The sequence below is a fragment of the Clavelina lepadiformis genome, chromosome 1, assembly GCF_947623445.1.
Source record: "Clavelina lepadiformis chromosome 1, kaClaLepa1.1, whole genome shotgun sequence".
NCBI lineage: Eukaryota > Metazoa > Chordata > Ascidiacea > Aplousobranchia > Clavelinidae > Clavelina > Clavelina lepadiformis.
The window spans coordinates 28,591,574-28,612,073 of record NC_135240.1 but is presented as its reverse complement, the minus strand read 5'-3'; the positions used below and the strand labels follow the sequence as shown (position 1 = coordinate 28,612,073).

The window sequence follows — 20,500 nt, the reverse complement described above, 5'->3', positions numbered from 1 at the left end:
ACCTAAAGAAATAGTTAAGCATCTCTTTCCAACAACTTTAATAGTAAAGCCATTTATTGCTTGAAAATTGTAATAACTTCCTGTTGTAAAATCGGAGCAATGCTTTGCAAAAATAACTGATTTAGGCGATCTAGTATCAATCATATAATCAAGCTTGGTTTTATCATCATATATGTACATCAAAGAAGGTGATTTTACGCCGCCGATAACTTTTGATGGCCTTAGGCGTTTTTTGTCAATGAATTGCGCCTCCAACCACAAGGTGATTGACATCTTAAATTATCTCGGCCATATCTGCTATGATAAAAGCATAAATTGGGAGCATTTGATTTGCGGTTAGGCGTATTAAAATTTCGCCTAGCTCTTTGAGCCGACTGAAGCGTGGTCGTTCGTTGTTGAAAGCTCTGCCTGAATATTCAGCACCTCGGCTGTTAGGAGAAAAGTCGGCCGAAATTGATTGCTGTAGGAGCGGTCACGTCGGGCTGGTCGACTCGACCAGTTGCTGCAGGTGAACGAGCGTTGATTTGTCACATCTCGCCTATTATTGGTAACGTAACGTTGCATTCGCAGCCTCGCGAGTTCGGTTTCTTTCACACGTTTGGTGAGGAAAGCGTTTACGGAAGAAAGATTTGAAATGACATTTTGGATACTTACTTGTGTTGATTGAGTTTTATCAGATTGCGACATAATTTTGTCTGCACGACAAGCAAGGATGCCTCAATCAGCTTCTAAAGAGCAAGAATTTGACGACAAAGTAATGGCAATTTGTCAAGAAACAACTTCTTCAACCAGGATTTAACAACTGGATTTTCATCATAAAAGGTTCCAACTAACTTTTTCATTTGAAATAAAAGTTCGGCAGGTCATAGGTCACCCAATTGGACATTAAACAGTAACTGATTTAACCTTTGAGATTCATCAAGTTCGAATTCCTTTAATAACGCTTTATTTAAGGCGGTAGGCCTATATTGCTTATCTTGTGGTTTATGATAAATAATATGTTCGACACGAATTAAATGTCTTAAATTTAGCGCACAAGATAATATTTTTTATACTCAGAATTTATTCCGTTCTGCCTAAAGACTCCAGCTGCTGATTGAAACCACACGCGCGGTGCATCTGACCAAAATGGCGGTAACGAAACTTTAATCCCAACGGGAGGAGGATAATCTACAGTCGATTGCAAGAATGGAAATCTGGCTCACGACTGCTAGTAGGGAAATCAGCGCTAAATCTCACTCGAGACACTCGGGCGGTTGAAGAAAAACGTTACTCCTTGCACTGTCGCAGAATCCATTCTTCTCAGTCGTTATATTTATCCTGCAACTCATTGCCATGATGCGGGTTCCACCACTTCCACATTTTACTACATTATATACAATGCTGGGTTAACGCGGTTCCACCACCTTGTTTACCCAAGTCACTTTAATCAATTGCTTAATAACTTGCGTCCAACTTCGGTGAGGCAACAAAACAAGGCGTCAAAAAATACAAACTATATTGACAATTAATAACAAACGATTGTTTGAACAGTAAATTTAAGATTTTAAAAACTGAACCCATAGCTAAGGAGCATAGGTGGATAGTATCAAATTGCTATGTCGTGGTACGTATTTTCCTGCACCAATACCGATACCGTCGATATTTTTGAAAAAAATACAGAATCTCTGTACCGAATTACTTTTTTCAAGAGATTTCAGTTGGTCCCGGTACTCGATGCTTTTCACGTGATAATTTCGAAATTTTAACAAATATGTTTTCAAAAATACATGTTTATTAATCCTTAATACTAAATTTAGCAACTGTTGATCTCTTTTAATCGACAAAGCTCAAGTAAAATTGCAAACAATTAAAATAACATATGTTTTGACCTGGAGTAAACTTTACCGGGGGCATAATAGCGACAAACATTGCATTTGCAGCAGCATCTTTTACACAAAAAGTACTGGTACCGAGTACCGGCAAAGCATCGAACCACTTTTTTAAAAATAGTACCGAATACCGGAACCTTCGATACATTTTTTGCCAAGTACCGGTACCGGTGATACTTTCAAAGTACCGACTGCCCACCTCTGCTAAGGAGCATATTATTGTACTCGTGTGAATGACTCATTACCAAAGAACAGGAATTAGAGAGGTGAAGTGGTTTAGAGGTAAAAGCATTCTTTACAATACGTGTTGCTTTCAGACTTTTGCAACATTTCTTTCGTTTGTTAGTGGTTCGTAATAGCCAAGTTGTTATTGTGCTGTAACAATTGGCATCGTATTTTTCGCTCGACACAGTTAATGGCGAAATAAATGTCAAAGCTTTTGATAAACGTCAAGTTTTCCAGGCACGATGCCGGTGTTCCCTTCAACACTGGTGTTCCAGTGATACTGACTGTACATATCAGAAGCAACAACTTTTACTCGCTGGCTTGTTTCAAGATGCCTCAATTCTTCTTCGAACTCTTTATGAAATTCCTTCAATTGATCGGAAATTCTTGAAGATTTAATGAAAAATCCGCCAACTTTGAGCAACCGGATGACTTCCTGCAGGATTAAATCTCTGTTGAGGCGTATTCCCAAAGCAAATTACATCACAAAAAGCCTTAAATACTTGAAAGCATTTGGCTGTAATTGCGTCCTTGCCGAAGCCCCCTCCACAAGCAATTAAATCGAAAGTGGAATCTGGTAGTGGAACAGGGGAATCCACCGTGAGAGTGTGAAGAATTCCAGCGCTGTAATACGATCAAGATAATTGTTGTCGATGCATGGCAACTGAATCTAGATTGGCCTGTCACCTTATTGTGTGTGCGCGCGCGTGTGTTCTATTTCGTGTCTTTAACAACAAGCGCTGTACTATATTTTGGTCGTGTTTAGCATGCACGACCCGGTTTTGATTACTTCCGAATTACGTCATTCGTACTACGGAATTCAATGAGTTAGTCTGATATTTACAGTTGGTAATTTACAGTCTACCGAACGCAGCTTCATTCTCTGCTCTGAAAACAGCAATCGTTTCGTTGAGAACCAATAATAAACAATTATTCAAGACATTGACAGTTTGGTCCTGATACTATGATGCTTAACTGGCTATCAGGGGTTAATAAACGCGTTATCTGTGGAGTCAGGTTAACGAACAATCGATCAAGCAATAATTAACGACAGTTGACAACCGAACAATACGCCTATTTAACAAAGTCGCACTCACTTGTTCAAACCAGGTTTATTCATGGCCGCCTGCAGCATATTTTTGGAGCAATCCAACGCAGTAAGTTCCCCGCTGAAACCACTCTTGCGTAACGCTTCACCGACGAGACCTGTTCCTATTAATTATCATACGTGAGCATTGTGACGTGACAAGCATTGGCGAATATGAGGCGAAGACTTAATTTGTGGAAAACCGAGGTAAACAACCTGCGCAAACTGATCAATTTCAAAATATAGCCACTGACATGCTGCATTTCTGCGGATTTGATGCAAAATAAATCGCGGTGTTGATAGTTTGTTAAGTTCGAGTAGTTTATGACGTGTTTCCGTTCACCTGACGCAAGGTCGAGAATGTTCCAAGTCCTCTTTTGATCGTCGAGGGCGAGATTACTCGCTGCTTCCGCGATCGCCCTCGGTGTTGCGTAATTCAAGTTGGCGACGTCTAGTTCGTAAGTCTGGGCGCATTGATCGTAGTAGATTGTCATTTCTGTTTCAACAATGTCAAGTTCGTCGCCGATCACGTGGTTAAGCAGATAATTACGGAAATAAGTCACAAAAGTACCTTTGACGTCACTACACGGATAGTCTTTTTCGATTCGTTGAAGCGCCACGTCAACATCGGGGTCTGCCATCTGACTGTTCTTGCGCCGTTTAAAGTCTAACAAAGCAAAGAATATGCGTCGTCGTAATTGCTTGACTCGCTTGACTGCTATTTCAGTATCTATCTTATACTTTACATCACCCCGTCCAAGGAAATTGCGTCACTAAGTTTCGCGCACGACTCTGCTCTGGGCGATCCAATAAGAATCGAGCTGAGAAGGTATGACGTTTCTGTGCCCTGGATTGAACCAACCTTATAAAGAACATCGCGGGAAACTACCTCCTCCTCGTTTGTTTCATTTTTATGAGAAGAGAAGGTTTTGTTTCTGTTGAAAGTTTTTGCATGGTTGCGTACATTTACTCGCTCACAATTCTCCTCCACTTCCCTCTAAAACGTAAGCACATGCTGTACTAACGGTATGGTAACCTACAAATTTCATTTTTAGAAGCATGGGTCACACACTCAAAAGTAATTTCAAAAAAACTGCTTACTCGTGCTAACATCTTCTTCAACAAAATGCTCCTCACAGATTTTCACTTGATCTTTGCTGTACAACTCTTGTATAAACTTGTCCTCTCGGTACGACAAAATTTTTCTTTCTAATACTTCTGCCCATGCTTCTTTTTTTTTGATACAAATTTTTTTGTTTGGTGCAATAAACAAATTGTGCTGAGGAGGACAGTAGTTGCATTCAGGCATGCAACATATACGTGGCATTTTTATATTGCAGTCTCAATCTGCAAGCATACCTGTAGATATTTAGGCCTAGTTTCACCGAGTTTTAAAAATTTCTCACCATTTTAAACTTCAAAGTTAACCAAATTCAGCTAGGCCTATAGGCTATACTGATATATACGCTTCCAAAGGTCACCTTCCCCTAATCATAGTTATGTTATGCTACACAAGTCCAAACGCTCAACCGAAGTCAAACTCGGAAGTGCCAGCACTGAAGCGTGACGAGGGCGAAATAAAAACGGTACTTCCCCTAGCAGTTTCCTGTCATGCTCTTTATATCGTTGATTGGACCACCCATAACCCATCGCCTACATGGCTTGAATTAGGCCGCAATAATGTGTCCCGCATCATCTGCTGCGGATTATAGCGGGGTTTATGGAGATGCAGTTCAACACCCGACGCGTGGCAAAATTTGGACCATCCATGAATGAGTTGAATTTGTTGTCATTCCACATACAGCTGACCTTCAGCTGACTTATCTACTTTGTTGTATATATGTTATGTTATCTACTTTATAGGCCAATAGACTTGCACAGGTTAACAAAGGTGGCAAAATTTGCTGACGATCAAAGAAACCACATTTTTTACAAAACTTTAACAAAACCAAAGCTTGTGGTGTTGAAATATTGTGGCTTTTGGGCTGAAGGAACCGAAGCACGACCCATCTCGGCGATAATTCACTGGTCTCTACGTTCTCGAGTTCTTGCTAAAGAGCCTGCACTATCCGGCCAATTCGATATTTCCGTTTTCATTTCGGGTGTTTCCTTGAAGACGGCATCGAAAATAGTGAACAGTTACTACAAGTTATGGCTCTACCCATCGCTGCCTGCTCCTGCCTGCAGTCAGTCTTATACGTCATGAGTAAAATCATGAATATAAGATACAGATGAAATGCATTTTGAGGAAATGTCATGTGTAGGCTTCGTTTGACTGATAACTTTGAAGGCGAGTTGATTTTGCAAACTTACCTTCATTTTCATCTTTAACGTCCCTTATCTTTCTTAAACTTACCCATTAAACACGTTTGGTTCGTTACACATGCGCCATGTCTTCAAATGTTAACGGAACACCGTAAAAATTTTCTGCTGAAAGTAATTCCCCTAATGCAAAACCTGTAATACCAGACCCATCATGTTCTGACGTTATAACTTATCAACATGCTTTTGAAGATTATGACCAAACAAATCTACTTTTATTTTATATGACGTCAACAATCGCCGCGAGAGTTTCGGAAATTTGATTAAAATTTTTTACAGCAATCTACGACAGAGATAGAAGGAAACCACAGAGATGTTCATATGAAGAGATTTCACGGAAGTTCTTCACTGGAGCTCCTCCATGTCACCGTAGTCGTCCCTCTGACTGGCGTATCTCAGCAAGTGGCCGTACTTGCGTTTAAAAGTACAACGCCACGCCACAATCCCACATAACAAAGTGCACAGAAAAGTGAGCATGACCGCTATAGCCATCTCCTCCCCGGTGTAAATCGTCTTTCTCTCTGTGAGAAAACAATGAAGTTTTATTTCAAGTGAATAAAAAAATTGAAGCTACGTCAATACCTTTGTATATGACGTTCTTCCTCTGGCAAGTGAAGTCATCGGATGTGACGTCATCGGAATATTTATTGCGCATCCTCATTGGCTGGCTGCAACGAAATCGAACGTCAGTGGTTGGGTCTATCGCGTTCCTCTACGAACCGTTGGAAAGAAAAAAATTTTAATTCTTGAAAAATTCTTGAAATTCTTGAAAACTTTTTAGCGCTCAAGCGCCCACGTGCGGTACCTGATCCACCCAGATTTTAAAATCTTTCAAGCTGCAGTCGCAGAAAAACTCGTTCTCCCATAATTCCACGTCCAGCCTTTCAACGCTCACATTAGAAAGTATGCCACCAGGAAGTGACGTCAGTCTGTTTTCCGATAACTGGATTGTTCTCAGAGAAGTTGCTCCGCTATAAACACACCAAATATGGTAATAAGACGCCTTGCAGATGCATCACAAACAGCATTATGGGCTCACTTTACTTCGCAAAAAACTATCTGTGGGTTGAATTTACTTGAAAGCGTTTTCTTCGATTGATGTGATAAAATTATTCTCCAGAATAACCCGAATTAAACTCTTGCAAGGAGAGAAGGAGTTGTTTCTCACTTCACTTATCTGGTTGTCGCTTAAGTCAACAAACACGAGGTTGCTCTGCGAAAGAAATTCTCGAATGACGATATCGCTGGAAGTCTGGAACGCGACCATGACATGGCGGATATTACCATCCTGCTGATGCTGGGGGGGACGGCGGTCAACGACATGTTCCTCAACGTGAGCCGCTTTAGGTTCAATTCCTTCAGGAAATCATCGCAGAAAGATTTGATCGGGTTCGGCCCCAGATAAAGTCTATTAAGATATCTGCAACAAGAACAACGTAGATAGAACAAGGATTAGGTGCACAACAAAGCTTCAGTGAAAGATAATCTGCTTAATAAAGTCGGCAACTGACGGATTGAATCTGAACATATCGCCCGGTAAGGTGGTGATGTGGTTGTGGTAGATGGATAGATACTTCAGGTTCGGAAAACTCTGAAAATGCTCTTTGGAGAGAAAAGCGATCTCGTTGAAGCGAAGAGTGAGAGTGGTTACATTTGTCAGAGTCGTGTCCGCGTCCGCTATTATGGAGCGGATCTTATTTCCTGCAAGTTCCAACCAAGTTTAACTTCCTGGCAACATGTGTGAATGAGGTTTGACGTCATCAACGCCAATAGTGGGCGATGAAGTTTGTTGACACGTAACTACTCACGCTTTAGATTCAAAACCTTCAAATTCTTGAACTTCTTTAAATCAGCCAATGAGATTTTCGGAATGTTGTTCGAAGACATAAAAAGCATTTCGACGTCATCCATAATCTCCTCCACCGGAATCCGGGTGAGTCCGGATCCGATGCATTCCACTCGGGGATTCTTCTCCATCCAGAGCGACCTGGATGGTGAAGAAGGGGGCTCCACATCAAAGGATTCGATCAATCTCCGATGGAACTTACCGGGTTGGATCTTTACGAGCCGGTGTCGATCCAGGTAGAGGCCAGTGCTGTATTCCGCTCTCGTCGAAGCACGAGCAGTTCTGGGGGCAACTCCAAAACTTCGGGGGCCTGAACAACTGTCCAGTTACGTCCTGGAGAGGAGCAAGAACGGAACAAAGCATGACTCCAACGATGACTCGTACATGACTTGAAGTTGATTCCATTTTACTTATATTTATGTCTAACCCACAACCTTAGTGACTTTTTTCACTGAAATACAAGACAGAGATCTTTGTTTCTCATTTGCCTGCTTTTTTCTAACCTCATAAAACGCATCAAGTCGCTTCAGTTGATTTAAAAGTCTTGATCTACTTTGAGAAGTTTCCCTGATTTGTTGCGTTTACTCCCTTCATCGCTGTTACAGCCGAGCTTTAATCTGTCAGTGTTGTTCTGATTAACAAAACGATAGAACCAGTGCCTACACATAGAAATGTTAATCATTAACCGAGTAATGCAAGTCACACCAACAGCAGTTTCACGGTGATGGATGGTTTGCATTGATTTGATTATAAGCGCCAAAACTCAAGTGACAGATATGATGGCTATGTACACCGACTGTGCCACACACAATATTTTACAAACTTTTATTGACGTAATTTACACAAACACTGACGTCAACACTCGCCGCGAGAGTTTGGGAAATTTGATTAAAATTTTTTTACAGCAATCTACGACAGAGATAGAAGGAGACCACAGAGATGTTCATATCAAGAGATTTCACGGAAGTTCTTCACTGGAGCTCCTCCATGTCACCGTAGTCGTCTCTCTGACTGGCGTATCTCAGCAAGTGGCCGTACTTGCGTTTAAAAGTGCAACGCCACGCCACAATCCCACATAACAAAGTGCATAAGAAAGTTATAACCACTGCGAGCGCCACTTGTCCAGCGGTGTTAGGTACCTTGCATTGACCTGACGCAACAAAGAGAATTCTTGCGTCACACTCAAATACAGTTCATTCATAATGGTTCATATTTAAACATGAATTAGTGCCACTTACTTGTTGGAACGAATGGACTCCCGTCGTCATCGCATGTGAAGTCATCAGATGAGAGTTGATCGGAATATTGGTCGTGAAGCGTCAAAGGTTGGTTGCACTGGAAGCGGATGTCGATGGTTGGATCAATCGCTTCCATCTGAACGGGCAAGTTCAAAAGAATTACAAGTAAAGTTGAATTCAAATTTGTAAACTGCTTTGCGGCCGCACTGAGCCACTGCCAACCGGTGGGAACCGGTAAAAAGCGGTCTTTGCCTACGTCACCTGGTCGACCCACTTCTTGAAAGGCTTCAATTTGCAATCGCAGACGAAGGGATTCTCCCACAATTCAACCTCAAGCTCTTCCTGGCTGATGTTGGTGAAGACGGAAGACGGCAAACTCTTTATCTGGTTCTCGGAGAGAAGCAAGCTACTCAGCGATGTGGCGCCGCTAGATGGTGCACAAAAAGAAGCGTCGGTTTATCGATTCAAGAAACTTAAGGTGTTCTAGACTCTAGAATCTAGAGCAACAACCATGAGCAGGCAACAACACCGAGTTTAATCAGAGCTCGGGAAAGAGTCGTCTTACTTGAAAGCGTTCGCTTCTATGTTTGAGATCTTGTTGTTTTCCAGGCTCAGCCGGAAGAGCTTGGTGCATTTTGAAAACGTCGAGTTCTTCACTTCGGTGATGAGGTTGTCGCTCAAATCGACGTAAGAGAGATTAACCTGGGTGATGGTGAAATCACATGAACTTAAATAACCTCACATCGCGTGCGGAGAAGCGATTCTGTGTGACGTTAACTCACCAGTTGTCCGATTGACGCGGGAACTGCGGTCAGAGACATATTACGCAGCGAGAGACTTCTTAGGTTCAAATTTTTCACGAAATCTTCTTTAAATTTTTTCACAGGATTCGGACCCAAATAAAGGCTAGTTAGTTTCCTTGAACAAGACAAAAACACCAGGATAAGGATTAAGATGATGATGAGGCCACACACACACACACACAATACAACGCTCTACAACTGCGAAAGCGTTGTTGTTTTCTTAAGTAGATAAAAGAAAAATTATCCATAAACCTGTTAAAAGCGAAAAGGTCTTCAGGAATCAGGGTAAGCTTGTTGTGGTATAAGGCCACAGTTTTAAGGTTGGGGAAGCACCTAAAGTGATCCTTGGTGATGCTACTGAGATTATTGAAGCGGAGATTTAAACTGGTCACTTGAGGGAGCTGCTTCTTGGTCGCTTTGATTTTCGCGATTTCATTTTCTTCAAAAATTTTTAAAAATGACCCAAAATATTACAAAAACACGAAGAATTTCTCACTCACTCACTTTTCAGGTCAAGAACCGAAAGTTTTGGAAACTTGCTCAGATCGCTAAAGTCCAAGGTTGTTATTTTGTTGCCGGATAACGATATCATTTTCACATCGGTTGGGATTTTGTCAACGGGGATTGCCTTCAGTCCGGCTTTGACGCAATGAATGCGCGGGAAAATGTGAGCCAGCCAATGAGGGCTTTGAAAAGAAAATACAAAAATAAAAAGCGGGATCTAAGCAGAGCGGGAAACAACGAACTGCTTCTCACAGCGGTGCTGGTTCGACGTAGGACGCACCAGACGAGCTTAAGTGAATCTTGCCTGAACCATCAAAGCAGACACACGAGTCTGGGCACGGTCTTGGGGCGGTGGAGGTGGTCGTTGTGGTTGAAGGCGGCAGAGTCGTGGTTGTCTTGGGTCGTCCCTGACAATCTAAACGCCCCGAAAAACGGTCAGAGTAAGTCATTATGACATAACAGTGATATTTTCATAAGAGACTGTATATGAAGGTTTCTGTTGGATGAGTAGGCCTACATAGCCTACTCTTGATTAAGCTAAACTGAAATTGAATGCAGGCCATGATATGAAAAGAAGTTTCGGCGGAATTATTTGCAACATTACGCAACTGACCTGTCCAAATGACGTCATCACTTTCACAAGTGAAGTCGTCTAGACTGACTTGGTGAGACTTTTTGTTGTGGTTTCGGGCGGGTTGTTCGCATTTATAACGAATCTCGTTCGAAATGTCCAAGTCTTCCAACTGAAATTTCGAAAATATAAGTCTTAGCCTGTCTTTCTCTGTGTGACGTAACATAATCTTGTTATTACCTCATTGGTCCATGTCTTGAACCAACTCAAGCTGCAGTTGCAGTTTAGGGGATTTTCGTAGAGATCTATGTTCAAAGATTCTTTGTTGAGGTCAGAGAACAAGTTTTCAGGAAGCGTCTCAAGCAAATTATCCGAGAAGTCCATCGCCTTCAACTGGTGAACTCCTAAATAGTAAAAGTGGTCAATTGTCTTATTATGACGGAACAATGCAAGCAGACTCTACCTCGAAAAGCATCCCGGTCAAGTGCGGTCATGTTATTGCCAGATAGCTCAATCCATTTAAGTTTGCTGCAGTTTTTAAAAGCGCCGGCGTCGATCTTGTCAATGTGGTTCCCAGACAGGTCGAGGTAAATAAGCGCTTTGAGAGAAAGCGGAGAAATTTACAAAACTACCGTTAGGAGCAGGCAAGAGCGGCAAACCTCACAGCTCATGTTGGAGATGGGGAGGGGAACCTTCTCGAGGTTGGATCCTCGCAGACTAAGTCCAGTCAACTGAGTCATCTTCCTCAGCCAGCCACCACTGAATGACGTAATGGGGTTGGGGCCAAGGTACAAGTACTGCGGAAACACGATTTGTTTGGTCACAATTATGAGTTAATGTGATCAAGTGTAAGAGAACAAGACGAAGCTCACAGGCAGCTTAAGAGGGAAAAGACTTGGGCTAACAGTCGTGTGCTTCCTACACGAATGCGGTGAGTTTTCTCAGCACAGGAAATTTGAAGGTGCTGGCCATGCAGTTTGCAATTTTAAAGCTCAAGTTAGGCTTAATAAGTTAACCCTATCCTAACCAGGCTCGCGACTTTACCATTTTAACTAGGTGTGGCCGACCCCGCACACACATTTTCAATCGTTAATTACTAGAAAACTATACGTCGTAAACTGATCGGATTTTTACAGGTTTGTAGCAAAAACATCTGGCTTTCTGTATACATCATAATTGTAAAACTAAAGAAAGTGAAGGTAGTGTAAATTAAGTATTTCTAAAAGTGACACATTTCTAGAAATTTTTCTTGCTACGCCGCGCCCCCGCTGTGCGGAAGACCAACTGACCGCGAGAAGAAAACGCAAGAGAATAGTTAGTCGAGTTATTGGTGCGTAAATGAGTAATACGCTTCAATGCGGAGAGAGAGCAAAATTATGAAAATATCACAATATCTCAAAAATTACAAAATCCAACTTTATCAAACAAACATGGACAGATAGCTGAACATTTTTTTAGGAAAAGTCACCAGATTTCAAGTTTCTACAGCAAACAATGCAACTGTACGCCACGTTTTGCTGTGACTGTGTGCGGGAGAGACCAAGCGTAGTTAAAATAGGGTTAAACTAACGTGCTAAAATTAATATCAAAGCATAAAGAAAATAAGAATGTTTATAAGTTAATATACAACGTAATGCCACAATATCAAAATCACTTCGGAAAAAGATTTGAAAATGAATGTCGGACATGACATGTGTATTTGCATAAATATGGATGTTTAATTGTGCTCGTGAATAATAATGAGCCGGTTGTTATGCTCAGAATTCCACAAGGAATCAGACCTAGTATGTTCATAAAACAGACATAACGGCACTGCTCAAGACACATATGACCACTTGCAGGGCGACCACACAATTAATGACCATTTATTATTGCACATAGAAATCTTAAAATGCAGAAGAAAGAACATACAAGAGGTGGTATGTACGTCACAAGTTACTGACTGCTGCGTCATTCGTTGATAGTTGAACAAATTCGGTTTCCTTTCACAAATTTCGCATTTTTTGGCACAAACAAAGCAAGATAAGGAAAATAATAATTCATCTCTAGCGCATTACCTTGAGCTTGGAGTTGAACTTGAAGTCATCGTCCGTAACGGTGTGAATATTGTTGCTGTATATCGTCAACGCTTCCAAGTTTGGAAAACTCTTCAGCGCCTTCGTTGGAATTGCTTCAAGTTTATTATGTCTGCCAACAAACAGATGATTTATGAAGCCACAATTCCTTCAACTTGCTTTCTTTTGTCGTACACAGTATATTTACAGCAACACGGCCGGTTAAAATATCGACTTACGTGAAATGCACTGACGTCACAGAGGCGATCGTGAAGTTGTCTTGGGGAGAAGCAACAATGCGCTGCAGCTGGTTGGCCCTCACCTCCAGCTTGGTGAGGTTGGTGAAGATCTCGAGGTCGCTGATGTGGAATTCTATCAACTTGTTGTAGGAGAGCGAGATGCTCTTGACGTCACCCAGCACACCGGTTGGATCAAATCTTGTGGCGTTTAAGTTAGAACAGTTGAGATGTGGCAGTGGCATCTTCCACCAATTTCTATGTGGATAAATGAACGTTTTTTACTTTATTCTTTAAACGGCTGAATTTACAACAAAGCTTCAACCGTAGCAGCCAGAGTCCTAATCAAGTCAACAAGAAACATTTAGAATCCACACAACTTTGCTTTCTTTTGGTCCCGGCGCGTTCGTGGACAAAAAACTTTGAATTTTAATTTGTTTGAACAGAAGAAAAAATCGTCGGCCCTGACCGTAGCCGTGGCACTTGCGTAATTTCTTACAAATTGAATTGAGTCCTCGACTATGGTAGCAGGCGTGGATAGAAATTATCTTACGTTTTGGTGTCTTCAGCATTTGGTTTCAGTCTTGTGACGGTGCAACCATTGTCCAAATCATCAACTTCAGTTTCAGAATCGCTTTTGGCTCGACCAATCAACGACAACATAAACACAACCAGTAATCTCCTTCGAAACTTCATTACACTTCGTTCGGTGCAGCTAGCGGTCGCTTTCAGATAATCTGCCTTAATCTTATGTTGCGATTTAAAACCTGGTCACTCTGCAGTCGTTCTTAGTAATTCTTCAAATTCTGAAAAAGTGTTTTCACGAGTCAGATATTTTCGTTGCGCCTGTTCCAATCAGAACATCTTTGTGCCTGGCAAAAAAGAACCAGTTAAACATTTAGCCAATGATTAACAACCAAGACGAGCTTATCACTGACTGCTTTCGTCATCTCCAGCCCAGACTTTGCACTGCCATGTTGTGATGAGTCGTAAATAACTTTCCAGCAATTTTATCTGACTAAGTATTTGCTGATCAAGACCAACGCGGCTGGGAAACAACTTGTTTAATTTTTGATTTCATTTACGGAACTGAAATTGATATTTTCAACGCCATGGCTGTATTATGACGACATAAAGCAAATATACTACGGTTAAATATTAACACGAGTAGTTCGCTGAAAGCACGTGATCTGTTGTGTGTGAGATCCAACAACGGATTGTCCACAGAAAGGTCAAAGGTCAACAAGAAGCTGGCCAAGGATTTACGACAAAACATCTCGAACAACACACAACGCCAAGGTCATTTTTACCGAACTGTTATCAGCTAAACTTACTCGGGACAACTGCAATTTATCTTTGGTTAAGAATCGTCAACAACAAAAAAACAAACAAACCTGCACACACAACTTATTCGCACAACAAAATTTTATAGCACTGCAAAAATTAGGTACTTGCGACCACGTGACGTGAAGATAATCAAATAGAAATCAAGTCAATAAGGTCACCTGTTAACTGAGGCACCCACAAAATAGCCTGTTAATTCAGGAAATAATTTAACAGGAAAATTTCAAATTTAGGATAATTTGACAAGAAAGTCTCAAATTTCATGAAACTTTTCACGGTGGTTTGTTTTTCAAGTTCGATGCTGTGGGGCTTGCGGTGAATCCCCTGTAATAACCCGTGTGGTAACCCGCCATGTACCAACTGGTCAGCATCTTCGAGAGAGCTTCTTTTGATTGCGCAACATTTTCAAACAGGTTTGATTGGATAAACCCATTTTGCATGGTAGGAGGGGCGAAAGGAAAAGCAGGAGGGGTAAACTCACCACCAGGGGTCGCCATAAAATCAGCCCCAGGCAAGTTATTCTGGAACGAGTGAAAATTTGACGAAGATCTCTGGTCGGAGTTGTCAACTACTTTGAAAGTTTTCTTCGCTTTTGTCGTTGGTTTGAGGAAATTGTTGTCGGTTGTGCTTCGTGCGGAAGATGTCGGCTGAGTCACATTGATCCCGGCATTCTCCCAAAGACTCGCTGGATAAATATCTTTAATTGCGATTGCGTCGTCCTCGTTGTAGTCGTTGTAATTGACGAGCACGAGACCTTCATTTTCGTGGACTTCGGTGATTGTTGCTCGATAATAAAGTCCATCGTCCTCGTAGAGCGCCATGCAGTCATCTCCTGCCTTCCACTGTGTCGAGTTCCTACCTTGAACCTGACCTGACAACAATGTCGCATGATTATGATGTAATGAAAGCAAATTACCAACTGCTTAGATATTGCTCCAGTAAGATGTTAAGAAAAAAATAGAACTGGACAAAAAACACAAAATTATAAAACCAGCAAAATGATTGATACTGACGATATTTCTATCATAATTGGCAACCATAGAAATACCAACCTACACAAGAGAAAGGTCTGGGATTGCGCAAAAATGTGGGAATGCCCCCGCAAGTAAGTTAGATATGTCAGCAGATGTTGATTTAAATGTGTTTTTGTTTATATTTCAGGAATAAACCAAAAAAATCAATGCGGTAAAAAGCACGCTAAGCTGCAACCTTGCTCTGCCTGGAAAAATTAGCAGGTTAACATGAGCAAAACAAACCCTAGAAGCACCAGGTCATGCCCATGGTATGAGCTTAACATGCAGCACACCTGGCAGAGTTTATCATGTATTTTCACAACTAGGATTTTTTAAGCAAAAGTAATTTCTGAATGATGAAGGAATATTTGCAGAAAAATGGAAAGAGACGGGTTGTTCTGTCTCATGCTTGAAACATTTCTCCTTTTTTATTTTCACATCAAAAGCGACGACTTGAATCGCAGCTAGGGCCACATCGGAAAGATCTAGCAAAGTGGCGAGCTGTGCCTGGAAACCTAAGATGAGCTTGGCCTAGTTATTTCAAATGAAATATTAAAAACTATTTAATAATTTCAAACATTACCTCACGCACAGTCCCAAACTATGTTGTAGCCGGATATGTGTTGGTGGCATTTTCTCTACCTTACTGTATGGAGAATGACAGAGCAATTAGCACAGGTTTATAAACTGCGATCAGCCGAGCTCATTTGACATTATTTGTTTGATACTGATTCGTAGTTATTAATTTTAATTGGGCATTATGACATCACAACTGAGTCATTTGAATGACACGATGACGTAACAATGTTTGCTACTTTTGGTCTCATCACAGTTTGTAAAACCTCAAATTTCTACACTAGCTTGATATTAGTAAAAAGAACCGCCGCCTGATATGCTCAAAAAACTGTTTTCTTAAAAAAATGTTAAGGAGAAAATAAAGTTACTAAAAGGGCAAAAACTTAAACATGATTTAAAAAAAAACTTATATTTCTGAAAAAAAAATAAGTTGTAAAAAATGCCGAAACATATATAGGGAAGTATGCTATAGCAGCTGCCACGTTTTCCACTTTGGTTTGGCATGAGCACACTAAACAGTGGTGATATAAGATATAAGTCACAGGCAAGCGGCTTAAACTCGGTTTGACCTGGCCGTGGCTCAGAGGAAATTCATATTTTGGTGAAACAGTGGCAACTGCAAATTCGCTTTACTCCTCTATTTTGATCTTGTTTAGGCGAAAAAGATCGCAGGGAACTTTCCTTTTCTCCTCAATTTTTAGGTCATAAACAGATTGAATCAAGTCAATTTCCTTGTAATTTCTTCAGGTGGCTCTGAAAGTCTGGTCAGTTTTCATTCCTTTCTCTTTTTTCTGGAGGTCATTTATCAATTTTGGTTGAATGTCGCACAAATGGTTTTGCTGAAAATGTCCATAGCCTATTCCTATACTCTGTAGTCTGACCTACCTCTAAATTGTTTCTTTTTCCTCCGTCCTTTGTTCTTTTTCTTTTTTCGTTTCAAATTTGTAGTTGTTGGATCAGCCCCCCCAGCTGGTTGCTCTGTGTGTTGACGAGACTGCTGGTTGCCATCCTTGACTATCGTAACTCCAGAAGACCTACTCCACACTACTTCGCCGGCATCGCCTGTCGTATCAAAGGAGCTTTCCACGCAGCAGTCGGCCCCAAGAACTAATCCATCGGGTTCGATCATGTCAACGTCCTCGTTATAAGGCTGCACTGACTTGTCATACCCTTCAGCTAACGTAAGGTCGCACCAATTTTCTGGGTCGAACTCTTCAAAACCGGTCTTGGTTCGGTGAAACTGAACTGTCTTTTTCTTCGCCGACATGGAGATTAACATTCATTACTTTGGTTCCGGTTCTAAAAAGTAAACGGAGAACATTAACATCAGTCTACTACCTATTGGTACATGAATTGGGGCCACTCAGTCACCGACAATGTACAGAAATCAATCCAAGCTTGATGCTTAGATTAGACTAATAATTTGAATCACGTTCACGCGTGCAACATTTGTAGATCATTTTAGGAAGCGGGGTCGTAACCAAAGGAGTAATTGCTGCAGCGTGCTGTTTTCTAATAGCACCCTGCTATTGCTTGCTGCTCAGTGATTTACAGGCTGCTAATCGTGACGTAATGAACTGCAGTTTAGTTTTTCAACAAAGTGAGCAGCTGATGTGGATTTTTTTTTCAAGAAAAGTATGCGTTGGTTTTTAAAAAAGAGATACTTAACCATTGGTTGTGTGGGTGAGAATAGCGCGAGTTATATTCACGTCTTGAACACCCTTGATGTAAACAAACTGTAAGTTGTCCAGTTTTCAGCAACATACAACAGCAGGGTGCTACTCGAGAAACCACGGTCTCCGGCTTATTACGTCTTGAGCAGCAGCCTTGCGTTACACACTACTAACAGCAGCCTGTCAATGGCTGAGTGCTCAGTAAACAATAAGAGGGCGCTACATGATCACAGCAGGCTGCTGTGCAACAACAACAGCCGTTCTTCTCAACTCGCTTTTGACGAAAAATAAAATGATTGATTGATTGATTGATCGATTGATTGCCATATTATTAAGTGTATCTTTACAAGTCTGTTTTATCAGCTTATTTATAGCCTAGTTACCGCACTGCATCATTATGCAAATTTAAGATAATTTATTACTTATGTTTGTGAGCGTAATTTTTCTGTAGTAATTTTTGTGGGTTATTTATTGTATGTTGGGTTTAGTAGCCGTGTTTACCACTATTCGTTTTTATCATTTGGTTAGATTAGCACGTTTTAAGCTTTTTTGGCGTTGCTTCATTTTCCCGCATTGTGTTTGCCGGTGGAATTATTATTTTATTACGCTATGATGGTTAGCATTTTACTTTTCGTTCCCCCACAAAAAACGACAACAAATAAACAAAATAATACTATACGACCTTGCCCCAGAAAATTACTAATCAGCATTACATAACGTCCCAAATAGCAGGGTAGTACTCAGAAACAACAGCTTGCAATTTCTGACGCCACGAAAAAATTTTAGCACGTGCGTAGTTAAAATTGTTATTTCTTTTTTGTTGTCAACAACAGGGTGTCAACAGTTATGTGGCACCAGGCCACGATATTCCAGATGTTTAAAGATAATAATAAATCATAGATAAAAACGTACAAGTTTTAAACCTTCCGTAAATAAATAAACGTATATGGAAAATGTGAAGATGTACTAAATGGCGATGCTATGTTGCTGAGTTTGTCCGAAAGGTAGACGTAGAGCTGACTCCTGATTTCAAAAGCTGCTGCTAGTATCCTCGCTCATATATTAAATAAATAATATCCTCCAGAGTTCATGACCTTAAGACGAATTTTAGTTCGCTTGTGCACTACTTGTGTGAGGTATTACACAAGATTACAAGAAACTCATCTGTCATAAAGACCGCGTATGCAGGCGGTAATTGTTTGAATATGAGCGAGGACGATAGATGGTTGATAACTTGTTTTATTTCTGCTTCGATGGATGAGTTCTCATTTCTCAAATTTGCGTGACTATGCTGTTAGTTGCTTGATTCTGTCTATACAAATTACTAAATTATAAAATTCCCATTTTATTTATTATAACACAAAGGCTTTTGCCTTCGGGCAAAGCTTACTGAATGTTACATAGCGCGGTAGTAACCAGTGAAATCGATCATGTAAAAAAAGGAAGATTGTAAACATTGCATCGATATATATATGGCACACCAGTTCAAGCGAGGTAATTTATCTGACGTCATTAAGGAAAACTCAAGTCTGGAAAACAACTGAATTACAAGATCCCAAATTAAATTCCAAACATCTCGAAAACAACTCGTGACTCGTGACGTAATCGTCACAACCTTAAGACTCATATTTTAACAGCAGAAGAGTAGAAAAATTAATGTAGAACGAGTATAATTGTAGTATAAGTAGATGAACGGCAAATGCGCATGCAGCGGTTGAAATACCGCGATTATACAAAAAATGCGGAGTGGCCGCTACAGATGAATTGACTTATTTCCTTTGGTAGGGAAGGGGGTGTAATTATGACCTTCGATAAAATTTTGCTGCTATTCAACTTTAGAATTTAATCGGTGATTTCTGACAATTTTCAAACACTTATAAAATTTCTTCTGATCTCGTAACCATAAAAACATACCAAATAGGTAAGGTTACTTTTGCATATTAATCCTTGCTTGTCTGGAAAGTTAGAAATAACTTTGGAACAACAGAATTAGAACGACCATAGCTATAGTCTGTAACAGGGTCGTCCAAGACTGTGAGCATAAAGAGCTAATCGTCATAATTAACTCTTATTCCTACGGAATTCTCGTGCAGATCTGATGATATTATAATGTTATTTGTGTACTATTTCGTGTGTTTATCAACAAACGCTGTAGGCTACTATATTTTCTTTATACTATATATACAGTTTTGATTACTTCCGATTTACGCCATTCGTACTACAGCACTCAATGTGTTAGTTCTCTTATTGTCAGTCTCGGAAGGACAGTCTGTAATTAACAGTCTACCCAACGCAGCTTCATTCTCTGCTCTGGAAACAGAAACCGTTTCGTTGAGAACCAATAATAAATAATTATTCAAGAAATTAACAAATCGGTTCTGGATCGATCAAGCAATAATGAACAACAGTTCACAACCCCAACAAAACGCTCAGTTAGCAGAGGGCCACATTAGGGTTGGAGGAAAACATGGCGGGCCGCAAATGCCAGTGTGGAATGTATAATTTTATTAGGGATGTATCTCGAGTAAGATTATTCGGGTTCGTGCAAACCCAAATATCATGAAGGCCGACACGAGCGAATCTCGAATCTATTCGTAATAGAACCAAATAATAAAATTTGTAATGAAAAGTGGTATATGGTACCTTAACCTGTAAGGTTTGCCCACTTCCTTACAAAGTCTGTTTACTTGTGTATATCTTAACAGTGAACTTTGATAGACTTCAGCAATAATGACACAGGAATGACAACTGTATAATCTGATTATATTGGAGCTTCATTGAACGAATAAATCAAAATAGAACATTGTTACAGCAACAGCACAAAGACATGTTGCGGCGTTGAACGTACGACTGAAAAGTGATGACTCGTAATTCACGCACAGTAACAGAGAAGCAATTGATTACGTCACGCAGTGTTATGCTTCGCTGATTCGATAGACGAGAATTCTATGTTTTACACAATTTTATATTACATTAATTGATATATTTATCACAAATTTCCTCCAAAAGTTGTCAAATTCAAAAATGTTCACTGGTGTTTGCGAATGTGTACCAAATGTCGCTGTTTGGGAATTAGTTAGCTTACAAAGTAGCTTTTTTGGCCCATTTCGCACACCAGACACCTACCTATGTTGTGC

At 40.5% G+C, this 20,500-nt stretch overlaps 4 protein-coding genes and 1 long non-coding RNA gene across 11 annotated transcripts; all 5 read right to left on the bottom strand.

Moving 5' to 3' along the window:
- Window positions 1–1,485: 1,485 nt before the first annotated feature.
- Window positions 1,486–4,122, bottom strand: LOC143465148 (methyltransferase-like protein 27). 7 transcript variants are annotated; one of them, XM_076963358.1, is made up of 6 exons: window positions 4,046–4,122; window positions 3,755–3,850; window positions 3,527–3,679; window positions 3,194–3,308; window positions 2,600–2,720; window positions 1,486–2,532 (listed from the first exon to the last, which is right to left on the bottom strand). In XM_076963358.1, exons 2-6 carry the CDS (start codon window positions 3,822–3,824, stop codon window positions 2,302–2,304), a joined length of 690 nt encoding a protein of 229 aa, XP_076819473.1. In that variant the 5' UTR covers window positions 3,825–3,850; window positions 4,046–4,122; the 3' UTR covers window positions 1,486–2,301. The 7 variants fall into 7 exon arrangements, with proteins under 7 accessions (XP_076819473.1, XP_076819461.1, XP_076819468.1 ...); XM_076963346.1 differs by having other exon boundaries at window positions 3,935–4,074; XM_076963353.1 differs by lacking the exon at window positions 4,046–4,122 and adding an exon at window positions 3,925–4,026.
- LOC143465181 (uncharacterized) lies at window positions 3,755–4,510 on the bottom strand. Its single transcript, XR_013118592.1, has 2 exons — window positions 4,285–4,510; window positions 3,755–4,180 (listed from the first exon to the last, which is right to left on the bottom strand). It is a non-coding gene; the product is annotated as an uncharacterized LOC143465181 (long non-coding RNA).
- A 1,185-nt stretch (window positions 4,511–5,695) lies between these two features.
- LOC143457688 (uncharacterized) lies at window positions 5,696–8,022 on the bottom strand. The gene is made up of 8 exons (XM_076955259.1): window positions 7,554–8,022; window positions 7,314–7,492; window positions 7,017–7,206; window positions 6,790–6,925; window positions 6,582–6,718; window positions 6,311–6,476; window positions 6,088–6,217; window positions 5,696–6,026 (listed from the first exon to the last, which is right to left on the bottom strand). Exons 1-8 carry the CDS (start codon window positions 7,754–7,756, stop codon window positions 5,851–5,853), a joined length of 1,317 nt encoding a protein of 438 aa, XP_076811374.1. The 5' UTR covers window positions 7,757–8,022; the 3' UTR covers window positions 5,696–5,850.
- A 140-nt stretch (window positions 8,023–8,162) lies between these two features.
- LOC143457671 (uncharacterized) lies at window positions 8,163–13,643 on the bottom strand. The gene is made up of 15 exons (XM_076955258.1): window positions 13,311–13,643; window positions 12,761–13,015; window positions 12,525–12,654; window positions 11,132–11,264; window positions 10,931–11,065; window positions 10,708–10,871; window positions 10,510–10,639; window positions 10,149–10,311; window positions 9,897–10,078; window positions 9,645–9,831; window positions 9,372–9,507; window positions 9,155–9,291; window positions 8,851–9,016; window positions 8,590–8,725; window positions 8,163–8,501 (listed from the first exon to the last, which is right to left on the bottom strand). Exons 1-15 carry the CDS (start codon window positions 13,451–13,453, stop codon window positions 8,323–8,325), a joined length of 2,376 nt encoding a protein of 791 aa, XP_076811373.1. The 5' UTR covers window positions 13,454–13,643; the 3' UTR covers window positions 8,163–8,322.
- A 161-nt stretch (window positions 13,644–13,804) lies between these two features.
- Window positions 13,805–17,113, bottom strand: LOC143457704 (uncharacterized). The gene is made up of 2 exons (XM_076955260.1): window positions 16,576–17,113; window positions 13,805–14,972 (listed from the first exon to the last, which is right to left on the bottom strand). Exons 1-2 carry the CDS (start codon window positions 16,967–16,969, stop codon window positions 14,374–14,376), a joined length of 993 nt encoding a protein of 330 aa, XP_076811375.1. The 5' UTR covers window positions 16,970–17,113; the 3' UTR covers window positions 13,805–14,373.
- Between the last annotated feature and the right edge of the window lie 3,387 nt (window positions 17,114–20,500).

Coding starts and splice junctions, on each gene's coding strand:
- LOC143465148 (XM_076963324.1), bottom strand. CDS start 3,824: ATGGCAGACCCCGATGTTGACGTGGCGCTTCAACGAATCGAAAAAGAC. Junction 3,309..3,526: donor CATTCTCGACCTTGCGTCAG/GTGAACGGAAAC, acceptor GATAATTAATAG/GAACAGGTCTCGTCGGTGAA. Junction 2,721..3,193: donor AATAAACCTGGTTTGAACAA/GTGAGTGCGACT, acceptor ATCGTATTACAG/CGCTGGAATTCTTCACACTC.
- LOC143457688 (XM_076955259.1), bottom strand. CDS start 7,756: ATGGAATCAACTTCAAGTCATGTACGAGTCATCGTTGGAGTCATGCTT. Junction 6,218..6,310: donor TTAAAATCTGGGTGGATCAG/GTACCGCACGTG, acceptor AACGGTTCGTAG/AGGAACGCGATAGACCCAAC. Junction 6,027..6,087: donor GAAGAACGTCATATACAAAG/GTATTGACGTAG, acceptor GTTTTCTCACAG/AGAGAAAGACGATTTACACC.
- LOC143457671 (XM_076955258.1), bottom strand. CDS start 13,453: ATGAAGTTTCGAAGGAGATTACTGGTTGTGTTTATGTTGTCGTTGATT. Junction 10,312..10,509: donor TGATGACGTCATTTGGACAG/GTCAGTTGCGTA, acceptor CGGGGCGTTTAG/ATTGTCAGGGACGACCCAAG. Junction 9,508..9,644: donor GACCTTTTCGCTTTTAACAG/GTTTATGGATAA, acceptor GTCTTGTTCAAG/GAAACTAACTAGCCTTTATT.
- LOC143457704 (XM_076955260.1), bottom strand. CDS start 16,969: ATGTTAATCTCCATGTCGGCGAAGAAAAAGACAGTTCAGTTTCACCGA. Junction 14,973..16,575: donor GAAAAAGAAACAATTTAGAG/GTAGGTCAGACT, acceptor CATTGTTGTCAG/GTCAGGTTCAAGGTAGGAAC.